Source organism: Lissotriton vulgaris, chromosome 2_1 (assembly GCF_964263255.1).
Source record: "Lissotriton vulgaris chromosome 2_1, aLisVul1.2, whole genome shotgun sequence".
Taxonomy (NCBI): Eukaryota; Metazoa; Chordata; class Amphibia; order Caudata; family Salamandridae; genus Lissotriton; species Lissotriton vulgaris.
Window position 1 is genome coordinate 519,131,083 of NC_141687.1, and position 13,358 is coordinate 519,144,440.

General features: G+C 44.0%; 1 protein-coding gene across 1 annotated transcript in view; it reads right to left on the reverse strand.

Moving 5' to 3' along the window:
* Nucleotides 1–12,912, reverse strand: part of EHHADH (enoyl-CoA hydratase and 3-hydroxyacyl CoA dehydrogenase) — a 529,591-nt gene extending 516,679 nt beyond the window's left edge. The window contains exon 1 of the mRNA XM_086955432.1: nt 12,733–12,912. Within this exon, the coding sequence (XP_086811558.1) occupies nt 12,733–12,806 (74 nt within the window). The 5' untranslated portion in view covers nt 12,807–12,912. The remainder of the gene's footprint in view (nt 1–12,732) is intronic.
* Between the last annotated feature and the right edge of the window lie 446 nt (nt 12,913–13,358).

Genomic DNA, 13,358 nt, shown 5'->3' on the forward strand with positions numbered 1-13,358 from the left:
AAAAGTGATGCATATAGGCATATGCGAAACCTTGTAAAGCCCTGCGCCACATTATAAGTATGCCAGGTATGATGTATGCAGGGTGGGAGTTCACAAGCAATAAAGCCTCAGAGGAGTGGTGCAGTGAAATCTATCAGATTTCACTGCAACAATTCTAGGACGCCACTGATTCAAAAACTTACGCCTGCCTCATGGCAAGCATAAAGATGATGCAGTGCCATAGGGCAAGGCTTGCCCAATGCATTGCTGGAGTTGCGTCATACTTGCGACACAACTGCAGCAATGCGGGACTTTAGCGCTGACACATACATCAGGATTCCAGATGTATCTTTCATGGATTGCGACATGGAGCGCCGTACAGTAAATAAGGCGCATCTATGATGTCGCAAGGAGGGCGCAGTGAAAAGTGTCCAAATCAACGTTTTATCGCAGCAATGCAACACTTTTCATGAATGGGTCCCAGGAATGCGCACCATCTTCTTGATATGGAGCATTCCCGACCTTTTGTTTTGGCACAGAGCAGCGCAGCAATATTCCTTACAGTAATATCAAGCACACAAACATCTTATAAGTGGCCCCAAACGTTTTCACCAATGTTAAGACCAGGTATTTTCTGGTCTTCAAAAACTGCCTTTAATCTGACTTAGCGGACCTTTTTTTGGTTTTGTGAAAAACGAGGAAATCCTTGTAAATATTTCGTTGTGTGTTTTGCTGGAGCACCTACCTTTCATTTCATGTTAGGTAAGTCATACTAACTGGAATGCCAATGTGAAAAATTCCTGTTCATGCTAGAAAATTGCCTCTAACTGGAGTTAGCAGCAACTTGCAAATATGGCAATAAAAAAAACGCTACAACTTCAAAAAATTGATGCTACGTCCGCGTACTGTTCTTATAAATATGCCCTTGCTAACTGGACCGATCGTATGTTTTGCACAGATTTTAGACGCAGGTATTATGATCAGAAAAGATTAGACTCTTCCTGGATTTGTATATTTTCTTGCCGATATTTTGTGCTTTATGGAGGATTAACTCTGTATCCTGGCACATTAGGAAGTTTGCTATGATAGGGCACAACGGGCACCTGGGGGCAGCTGTGCCAACAGTGCTCTGGGGGCATGCTCAATTATCAGCTTCAGGGATAGGAGGTTAGTCAGGTTCGTAAGAATTGTTATGTATCTCTTCCTTCGATAGCCTCTAGAAAGTCAACAAAAAGGCCACAAACCATAGGCTATTCCTTCGTGATCAACCTTCAGAATCTTCTCCCTGCTAAATAAGGTACTTTTACATCGTTGTCTTTAGTGCCACAGCAGATCAGAGTTATTAGACTGTGCCCACTAGCTCTGAGATGTTTTCTTCAGCTTCCATATCGCTCTCAACTGCATTTGGTAGTCTTGTCGTAGGAGGGTCACGTCCACTCCATGGCATTGATCTTGGCCTCGTGGGTTGCTTTGGGGTTTTGAATCGGTTAGAGGATTAATCAGTAGCTGTGGAGGAATGGTCCTGTAGAAGTACCTCTGTTTGATCGTATGCCATAGTTGCCATACAGGTGGCTGTCCTGTGTAAAGGAGTTTGGTGAATTTGTCTCGGTTTCCTTGTTTTTATGTCTGATGGGTTCTCTGCAGTGTGCACTCTGGGGCCACCAACACGCTAGCACACGTATGCGGTTCTCAGCTGGTGTGGCGGAATTCTCAAAGGAGAAATGGTCAACAGTGGTTACGGAATCAAAATGTATAGTTGAAAAGTCTATATTTATTACGTTGTTATAATATAATATAAGAAATGTGCAGAATTGTTGAACTATGTCATAAACTGTTTTCTTGAAATACATCTCTAATATGGGAATGTGCATGTGAGGGGGCATAGCAATCCATAGTTTCCCCGGTGCTCCCCTGGCTGCTGACTCGTTGGATAGCATACACTTCCCAGGTTCTCCGGTGCTTTCTCCAGACTGCTGACTCATCGGGCATCGGGTGAGGCACACTTCCCAGATTCCCTGGTGCTCCCTCCAGTCTACTGAGCCATCGGTTGGGGCTCGAATAAAAATGCCGGCTCCACACCAGTACAAATGTTCACTGTTTGGGAAGTTTAAAGCAAGGACTGTCTTCTGATCCTGCGTTCCTGGGTCCTGGACTGCTTCAAATGCAAATTCACCTGAGGAGCCCTGCGCTGCTAGCCTTTTCTGTCAAATATTAGGTGTCATCCATCTGGATTGTGCAAAGCAGAGCGGAGAGCAGATTCTAGTGAGTTTAGGAGACCAGACAGGTCTTAAGAATGAAGGGCCTAGTTTGCCATTTGAATATTTCGGAAAACACCCAATTTCAATGTAAAAAATCTGATAAAATAATGCATTAAAATTTTAAAGCAAATTTTCAAGGAGTTCTAGGAATGAACAAACTGTGAACTCCAAGGTAAAAACTGGAAACAAAGGAAAGGCGCAAAAACACGTTTTTTCCTCCAAGAATACAAGTTTCCCTTGGTTTGAAAGTAGTTTGTGTCTGCATATTGACTCTCTAAAACCACGGTGATTGAAGACTGTCCTGCTCCCTAATCAATGGGGAGAGACAACAAAACCCAAAGTCATATATATAGCGGTAGATTCTTGTTTTAAAATACTTAAAGACTGAGATGACTTGATAAATGTAGTATTTTAATGAAGAGTAAGAATTCATGAGGTTTGTTTTCCTATTACAGCAGCTACTCTGGTGACACTGCAAATTCTCTTCACTTTAGGATAACCCCAGAAACTAGCCCAAGGAGCAGGTTAATCAGTTATGTTCATCTCAATCAGCAATAGAGAAAGAGGGAATTTAAGCACTAAAGATTTTAAACATTTAATAGCTCTCTTTCAGATCTTCATCTTGGCTGTTTCTTCCCCAAAACCATTTTCAAAACCTACCCACTCCACAGCTCTGTGCCAAAAAAGCAGTCAGGGTTGGTGGTGCCTGGAGGAAGACTCCAGCAAAAGAAACAATTGACAGACGGAATACTGGACAATGCAAACATTAACCCCCAGTCACAAGTATCTGGGTTTAATCCATTATTCTTTTGCTCACCACACCACCCCTGTATGGACCCAGTCATATGCAAATCACTCTTGACCCTGTTCCTTGTGGGAACAGTCCATCCTGATCTGCCAAGGCAGGTCCTCCCTGGACCGGAAACAAGCATCCTGGGACCTGTTTCTGGGCATCACCCTTCATCAGCCAGGCTAGGTTGAATCCAGTGGAGTAGTGAGCACAGGACCCACGTCTGGGCATACCCTTCCCACTTAGGGTGACATATGCAAAAGAAACAATTGATGGACGGAATGCTGGACAATGCAAACATTCACCCCCAGTCGGGCAGTTCGGGTTGGACTGTTCCCATTGGGCGCAAGGTCAAGACTGATTTGCATATGGCTGATGAGCACACAAACGATGGATTTAGGCCCAGATCTCTGTACTGGGGGTGAATGGATGACATTGTTCTGCATTCTGTCCATCAATTGTTCTTTTTGCATTTGTCACCCCGAGTGGGACGGGTATGCCCAGACGTGGGTCCCGTACTCTCCATGCCACTGGAGTCAAGCTATCCTGGCTGATGAAGGCTGAAAGCCCGAAGCCAGTCCTAGGATGCTTGTTTCCAGTCCAGGGAGGACCTGGCCTGGCAGTTCAGGCTGAACTGTTCCCTTTGGGTGCAGGGTCAAGACGGATTTGCATATGACTGGGTCCAAACTGGAATGGCATGATGAGCAAAAAAACAACGGCTTTAGACCCAGATCTCTGTACTGGGGTGAATGTATGACATTGTTCTTCTGCATTCTGTCCATCAATTGTTCTTTTTGCATTAGAGGTAGACTCCAAAAATCTTCATGCAAGCTCGAGAAAAGGACAAGGCTGCCAGGTTATTCTTTAGCCATTAGTCTTTAGGTAAAGGTGGTCTGCATATTCATAGATATGTTAGCAATGGATGTCTGTGTTGAAACTTTATATATGACCAATCGTGGGATCCCAAAAACAGAGCAGTCTTTGTTCTGCCTTAGCGGCATAGTGATTCCAAATAGTATTTCTACTATTCAATAGGGAGTCGGGGGAAGAGGCAACAGCTCTCAAACTGATATGTGACAGGGTAAGTTCCCGCCTTCATTGTGTATGAATTATCGCTGTCCTTCATCCTATCATACCAGGGATCAGTCTCATTGTTTGTATATAAGTGCCATAGTGACTTGTCTTTCTAGCCGGCCCATTTGCCCAATTCGTGCATTAGGTTCTCATAGTAGGAGCATCACAGGCAGCTAGTAGAGGACATTGGGAAGTAAACTTTGTGTGGACTAATGATGCTTTAACAAACCACGTGGTTACCCCAGCAGAGAGTATTGTTACAGTCGGCTGAGCCCAGTAGTGTGGTTGGGGGAAATTGAACAGTACCAATACTCTTACTTATGATCTGGAAATTAAAACTGGAAATACCTAATTCTATACACCTAAATTAAACAAAACTGTTTGCAAATTGGGAATCTTAAAGAATAGAAATCAATTATTACAGCTGAACACTACTGCAATGCAAACATTAAGGATAAAAAAACATCAATCTATAGAAGATTTGAGGAGCATAAACTTTTTCTGAATAAAAAGTAATGCTGACTCAAGTTTAATAAGCTTTAATTTGGATTTGTTAAAAGACAAGTCATAACATCATTCAAAAATACTTTCCATGTTTACAAGCCATTCCCCGTGAAGAAGGTCCCTAGGGGGTGAATATTCCTTGTTTTTTGCCTTAAGTGGTTTTTCCTTGCAACACAAAATACAGCTTTTCAACACTAATCAAAAATACTTCAATCCTGCAATGTTTTGAGAAAAAGGGGAGTTAGAATATTAAATAAGCACTCTAGGCTATTTTGGGGAAAGTTGCACTTTCCTTAGATAGCCTAGAACTGGAGATAGTATAGCAAATTTGCCTTTCAAGCATCCACAAAACCCTCTGCTACCCTCAATGCGCAACTGAATGCTAGAAACTTAAATGTGTAAGAGGGAAGAACTGATCATCAACTTGATGGAGAGGATTGCCATACGAATGTCTGTCTTGAAAGGACAGGTTCCACCTGAGAAGCCTGGTTCACAAAAGCATTTTAAGGAACACTGCAGAGCGGAGGACAGCAAGGAGCTGACTAGAGGAAGGCAATCCCTGATGTGTGGGCCTGCAGCACCATACACCTGATCTCAACCGGACCACACGTGTGGTGGTCCACAACTTGTGCTGAATTGTATTTATAAATGTATTTCATTATCCTTATTCAGCTTACACAGGGAAAACCATAAAATGACACAGTAAAAAAAGGAACATTTTAAAACAATATCCAATTTCTCAGTGCCCGTTCCCAATAGAAAAACGTGAGAATTTTAAGTTGGGCAGCGCAGGCTCTTTAAACCTAAAAACAAACACGTACTTGATGGTCCACCATGTTAATGATTAAAACAACCTGGAGCTACCCTTGCGTATACAATTCAGTTTGCTCTTTTCTGCTACAGAGGTGTCCTTACAAAATTGTTAAAATCTCACAAAACATTAAAAACTAACATTCTATATAAAATATTATGATTAAAATTCATGGCCATGTCCTCTAATCCAACCATAGACCACTGCTAGTCTACGTTCATTGACATACGTGCCCGAACTGCAGCTTTTAAGAACATTCCCACAGAACAAGCATTTGCAATGCAATAGGTCTTGCATTTACGTGTGTTTAAGCTATTGACATTGCAAATAACAATGCCTTTTATTTTTGTTTCCATTTTTAAAACATAAATAAAAGGCATTGTTATTTACAATGCCAATACATTAAACTTGCGTAAATGCGAAACCTATTGCATTGCAAATGCTTCTTAAAGACCGCGCCCACACCAAAATCAGTGCACACTACCCCCTAAAGACAACCCTGCCCCAGTATCTGGGGGTGGGGGAGAGGGGGCTGGAGCTCGATACCTTTAACTTGACAATGCAGCAGTTCAAAGCTCGCTCGCTATACTTCCATGGCACAAGTCCTTGAGTGGGTGATACTTTACTTTTAATCTAACGTCTGGCCCTTTTTAGCACAGTTATTATACTTTAAACAGGACAGCACTAGCACTTCAAAAGCAGGACTGGATTAAGTCACAATTGAAATAACAGTTTCTAGATGACAGATGCCGAGGAGAACTCATAATGTGACTAGTAACATTTGCCAACTCCAATAACTTGGTCAACAACCTTTCCTAGCGGAAATGAAATATCAAAAATGTCCAGACCCTACACAAGCACACAAGTACCTGTTTTTTCAGCTTATTGCACTAAGCCATCTGATGCACATGAATAATGTGCTGCCAAAATCCAAGATCTGCTGCGTCTGTTGTCCTGGAGGCATGCTGCTGGCGCACGAACCGATGGGGGAGGGGGACACAACGACGAGGGAAGAAGGGAGGTTGTATGTGAGGGGAGGGGGTGAGGGGACACCATACAAAACTGCCCCAAAAAAAGTTGCAGCGAGAGGCATTTAGGCATTACCAATGAACGTGGCAAGCAGGAGCCAAGCGACACGCGATAAACAAAAAAAATTATAAACTCGGCACTCGGCACTCGCCACTCATTAAAACAATAGCACTCCTAATGTGAGGCTGGACCAGTCACCCATTTAAAAACAAAAAAAATAATAAAGTAGTGGAGGAGCAAGATGAAATGGAGTACAGGTGAGGGAGCGCGATACAGAAGGAGTACTCAAAGAACAGGGCCTGCAAGATTCTTTCCTCTACCAGCTTTTGTTCTCCTCACCTCAAAACATTCTGGGAGGAGGTTCTTAGCTGTACACTCACCCGTGGTAGGATGTTTACAATGTCCGTTGGTGTCGATGCCTAGTACTACTACACAAACATGCTGTGCAAAGTTTCCATTAGATGAATGACTTGCAAGCAACACATCCGTTGATGTGTGCATCAACGCTATCTGCATAATTACAGGACTTGAAAGAATGCGGGGGTGCAGACAAAAAAAAATAATTATATAACTAAACAAATACATTACACATATGTGGCGCAGTGTGGAGATCACAGTGGATGCCGTACAGTCACAAGCTTTGAGTTGCTGCGCGCTATCTGTCCGTGCCCCACGTTTGGTGCAAGCTTCCAGCCTGTGACGCTGGTGTCCTCGCTGTGCCATAGTCTTTAATTGTTTTGCGCCGTGGCACGGTGCGAGCTCCCAGTTGTTGCCATACAGTCACAAGTGTTGAGGTAGGAGGTGGCGCGCTACATAAGAAAAGACACCCGACCGCCATTGATAGAGATAAAGCTTGACATTGTAAAAAAAACGCTGTGTTGGGCGAGCCCACAATAAACTAAGAGAGGCCACTCTATAGCTATAGAACTGGGGTTTATATAAAGCGCTGCATTTTGGGGGGGCGCGCGCACAATAAAGTTGCGTGGCCGCCGTACTTTATAAAACAAGCTGTCGCCACTGCCAAAGCAGAATGAAAAAAACATAGTGCCTACTGACTAATAAAGGAGAACGTGTAACGCCGCAAGTAAGTGATAGAGTTCGGATGGGCCGTCGCAGGAGACAGGGAGGTAACAAAGAAGCCTCCTTTACAATCAAGGGCCAGCGTTTAGCATGAATGATGATGCCAGCCTATGAAAATCATGGTTGGGGCTTTAACCTCACTTCTGAAATCTTATCAATTACTATACGCCTCGCAGAGCGAGTAGCGCATGTGCGCTACAACGCTAGGCGAGACCTAAAAAAGGCTATCCTCAGTAAGTTGAAGCACTTCCTGTATACTTCTCTATAGTCACTGGTGGCAAACCTTTTAATTAGGGGATGCAATATTCTTTTTGTGTAAATAGTTTAAAAATCACAAAAGAATAAAAAGTGTAGTAGTGATTGGCCTGAACTCCCATTACAGGGGCAGGAGGTAGAGTTCAAATTTTGCTGAAACCCTAAGGGGAAGCATAGCATATATTTCATTGAATTGAAAAGACAAACATCTCTCCCATCGCCCCAAAAGTTTTGTTAAATACAGCGCCAGTAATCTGTCCGCTCCTAAATTAATATATGCTGCTACGCTGGACTATAAAACCTCAGTTGCCAATCCGTCAGCATTGAGAGATTTATACAGTGCATTTTGAAGCTCCTTTTTATGCATGGTTGGTGATCCTTCCGGGTTTGTAGTAAATGGGAACCCCTAATACTCTTCTGCAAAACCTGTTTTCTTCTATTTGAATAGAATTACACTTATTAATGCCCCATACCTCTTCCCCGCATGTGGATGTTGGTCTACAGTGTATTTTACAAATCTGCAGAAGAGGGAGAAGGGCTCCTCCCTTCCTTGCCTGTGTGTAGAACAGAGGAACGGAACCCCTATTCTAATGACGTAAGACACACAGAAGATTTGCTGCGAGTATTTATTAAAATGCCAGGTTATTCAAAAAATTGAAACCAAAACAAATGTATCCAGTCCTTGGACTTTTCTTTTACTTCGCCAGTTCTTGGGCTTGCTTTTGCCTTTTGCTCTCAGCCCGGGTCCGGGATAGGAGTTCAGGGCGTCCAGAAAGAAACACGAAACAAGAAAGAAGGGGAAAAAAAAAAAGACAAAGAAAGGGAAACTTTCGTCAGTGGTTGCTGTCTGATTGTGACGCTTTAAGGATGGGGCCACTGAGGGAGCGTTCACCGTTTCTCTAGAGAGATGTGGAGCCCATAGCAAGAAAGCGGTGTCCTCCCCCTATTATACGTGCCCTCCCCGTGGTACGCCGATATTCAGGATACACTGACATACCTGGGTCAGCCACCCTCCTCCTGGAGTGTAGCGGGTCGTTGCACGTTGTCCGACTCCACCGAGGTATTCCCCAGGCTCCGCTTCCTGATGGGGGTCATTCGTGCTGGTCTCCTCGTTAGGGAGAGTCTTCCAGCTCGACTTCAGATACGGCATCTTCCCCTCTTCGTCTGCGTCTTCCTTCGTCATCACCCGCCCGCTGCTCGTCTCTCCCGGTTCCTCCGTCAAGTGCTTAGAGTCCTTGTATAGGCTCTCCGATGATGACATCACGCCGTTGAACTCCTCCCCATGAGGGGAATTAAAGGGACCACCGTTGACGCGTACCTGTGTTAACAGGATAGCGTCAGCATTACCAGTCCGGGATTCCTCTGCTCCCAGTTCCTCCCGACACACCTCCCCCCCAAGATTTCCCCGATCGGAGGAAATAGGAAAACGGGACAAGAAGTCAGCGTTAACCTGTTCGTTGCCTTTACGGTGACGAACATCAAACTTGAATGGCTGCAGAGACAAAAACCACCGGAGCACCCGGTGGTTACAACCTTTATTGCGGTGTAGCCAGGTTAAGGGGGCATGGTCAGTATATAGTACAAAGGGCCTGCCTTCTAAGTAATATCTCAGTTTTTCAATGCTCCACTTTACTGCCAAACATACCTTTTCAATAGTTTGATAAACTCGTTCCCAGGGGAAAAGCTTCCTACTGATGTACAAGATAGGTCTTTTCGTGGCCCTCATTATCAAGTTGGGACAACACAGCACCTATACCCAGCCCAGAGGCATCTGTTTGGAGAATAAAGGGCTTACTATAGTCCGGTGTTAGCAAGACAGGAGAGGAGGTCAGGGCTGTCTTGAGTCTAGAGAAGGCCTGTTGTTCAATAGCAGAGGGGGACCGGATCTGTGAAGATGTATCGGATTTTTTTAGAAGGTCGTTAAGTGGAGTTGCAATGTCAGCAAACTGGGAGATGAAACGCCTATAATACCCCACTCGTCCCAAAAAGGCCTGGAGATCACGTTTGGTAGTCAGAAATGGTTTTTTTGGATGGCTGTAACTTTTTCTGTTTGAGGGTCAATCAGATCTTTTCCTAAGAGATACCCAAGATATTTTACTTTCTGAAATGCAAAACGGGATTTCTTTGCATTGATATTGAATCCTGCACCTTTTAACTCCCTAAGTATGGCCTCTAAGTGTTTCATGTGATCGTCCCAGGTTTCACTGCACACCACTATATCATCTAGGTAGGCCGAAGAGTATTCTAGATGACAAACAAGGAGAGTGTCCATTAATCTCTGGAAACTAGCAGGTGCACCGTGCAAACCAAAGGGTAGGACAGTGAAGTGGAAGAGACCATCTGGTGTGGACAAAGCTGTTTTCTCTTGATCTTTAGGATCCAGGGGGATTTGGCAATAGCCCTTGGTGAGGTCGATGGTGGATATGTCCTGTGCCTCACCAAGACGTTTTATCAGTTCATCGACCCTGGGGAGGGGATAAGCGTCTTGTTTCAAAATACGGTTTACGGCTCTAAAGTCAATGCAGAATCGGATGCTGCCATCAGGTTTCAGTACTAAAACGATCAGCGAGCAACAATTACTGCGGGAGGGGACAATTACTCCTGTTTCAAGCATTTGTTTAACCTCCCTCTGAAGGGCCAGCCGTCAGGCTTCTGGGACACGATAGGGTTTCTGTTTCACTATGGCGCCTTCTTGCATTGGAATTGAGTGCATAGTTAAATGTGTTCTTCCAGGTTGATCGGAAAACACGTCCCAACAAGATTTTAGGAGGGTGACTAATTCTTCTTTGTGGTCTTGGGCGAGCTCGTCATTGATTGTAGTACAGTCTACTGTGTCTGAAGGGGTGTCTGCTACAGATATCAAGTGGGAGCTTTTAAGAGGAGGACCTAGGCATTTATTTAACAAATTGATGTGGTACATCTGAGTTTTAGATGCTGTAAGTTGTAATATGTAGGTGGTTTTCCCAACCCGGCGGTTGACAGGGAAAGGACCTTGCCATTCCTTTGTCAGCTTGTGGGCGGACGAAGGAAGTAATACTAGGGCCCACTCCCCTACTTTTAATTCTCTTAGACGTTTGTCTTTATCATAGGATTAATTTTGTTTCTGTTGAGCAGTTTCTAGGGATTCATGGGCTAGGGTTCTCAGTTTATGGAGTCTAGCCTTCACTTGGTTGGCATAGTCTAGTAAGGACTGGGCTTCCTGGGCACTATCTTTTTCCCAGCTCTCTTTTATGATCTCTAGGAGGGTGCGGGGTTTTCTACCAAAGAGTAGCTTGAACTGAGATATTCCCAGGCTCTTCTGAACTTGACTTCTGATAACAAATAACGCTAGAGAAAGAAGCTGATCCCAATTCTTTCCATCGCCCACAAGGAGCTTCTTGAGAGTCAGCTTGAGGTTTCCGTTGTAACGCTCCACGAGACCATCTGTCTGCGGGTGACACACAGAGGTCTTTATGTGCCGGATATTGAGTTGTTGGCATACATGTTTCTTTAGTTTTGAGACAAAGGGGGTTCCTTGATCTGTTAGTATGTCTCGAGGAAACCCCATCCGGGAGAAAACTTCTATAAGCCTCTGGGCTATGGTGGTGGTATTGGCCGAGAGTAAAGGAAGAGCTTCGGGATATCTAGTGGAATAATCGACGAGTACAAGAACATATTGATGACCTCGAGTGGATTTGGAGAGAGGTCCTATCCGGTCCATTCCCACACAATCAAACAGTTTGTCTATGATGGGAAGGGGGTGTAAAGGGGCCTGTGGAGGAATTTAGGGATTCTTTTTTTTTTTTGACAGACTGCACACTCTTGGCAGTACTTCCGTACCAGAGCATGGACTCCTGGCCCAAAAAAATTTCGAAGTATAGATTCAGATGTTTTCCTCAACACCACAATGCCCTGCCAGGAGGTGCCCAGTATGCAAAGAAAAGGATTTGGTCTCTGACCGGTGTGGGTATCAATAATTGAGGTTCCTCTCCCTCCTTGCCTACCCGATATAGAAGGCCATTTTTTTCGATAAAACAAGGATACATTTTTTTGGTGGATGACTGACTGTTCCTAGCGCTTTGCCAGGCGGTGGCGAGGGTGTTATCATTGAGTTGAGCCGTTCTGAAATGGGAGTCTATGGCCCATGGTTCGGAGGTTAACAGGTTGTTCTGAGGCTTACTTTCTAGGTTTTTGTACAACAGCCTAGGGAACCAAGGGTTATCTATGCCTATGATAAGTGGCTCTGGTGGGAGGTATGGCAAGACCCCGACGTTGGTCACAATGGTTTCCTCCAGACCAAACACTCTGAAAATATACTGTCCACCAGTGTGGATGTCATGTGACTCCTACAACTTATAATCCTGTCTTATGTAACATTTCCTTTCGACTGATTAGACACGTATGATTCATTAGCTCTCTATAATGTGTGTACCATGTAAAGTTCTGACACCCTACACTAGTAATGGTGCTTTGCAGCAGTTTCAAGATCCTCTTTTAGCTTCTCATTGCTCATATGGGTGTAACTTTTGGTATTTATCTATTTCCATTGACTTAATTGCTAGATTTTACACAGGAGAAAGTGTCATTCTTAAGTGTCACACATTGGTTTTTGAATGTCACTCATAAAGTACACTGAAACTATGAAAATGTCACACATAAGCAATCACAAACCTTGGCAGCTCTGAAAAACCTGAAGTGACTAATAATGACCAATAGAATTGCGTGAATCTGGCACAGCAGGGAGCTGGATGCCACATTAACCTTTACAGGTCGATGATCGTTTTAAAGAAAAAGACACTACGGTGTAATTAAAGCATAATGAGTGTACACTTTAACTTACAGGGTTGAAAACTACCTTAGTTGTGCACGGCTGTGCTTTTATTCCATGACATTGTATTTAGCTGCCAGCACCTGCAAAGCGCCAACCCTCAGAAGCAAGCGCTTCAACGCAAAACGGCAGTGATTCTACTTACCTTAATGCGTTCACAGGCGGGTTGCGTATAGTTATGACAGCCACTGGACCCAAAATGTGCTTAAAAGCCGACATTTCCCTTCTTCAGACACTGAAAAACACTCAGAAATAAGTCAAATGACGGAAGAAGAGATACACAACGCTTCGCTTCCTGTGCCCGACGCTGAATACTTTGTACTCTAGGTGAGGGGTGTAGCAGTACTCGGACCCGCCCCTTCCACACAAACACTTAATCCATTGGCCAACCGGGTCCTGGCGAGAGCAGCGCGTGCACTTTAGTGAGCCAAAAATCCGGCCTCGGTTTGTACTCTCACCCAGTCAGTTCATATTACCGTATTTTACCCTCGGTGTCTAATCTTTAAGTAATCATTAAACCCTTCTTAACCCTGCAAGCTGTTTCTACCAAACTGAGAGGGGCGTTTGTCACTTGATTGTTATTTTTATAAACTAAACGAGGCCCCTAGTTATGCGATTTATCTTATTATTTAAATTTCACGTAGATTTTCAAAATGCACATTTTAGAGTTTAATGGCATGTGACGCTTACATTAAAAAAACTTGGATCTAGTGCTTTATTTGTAAACTAATGCCAGTGCTCAAAGTGCTGCTCAGACAACCGCAGCTGGTC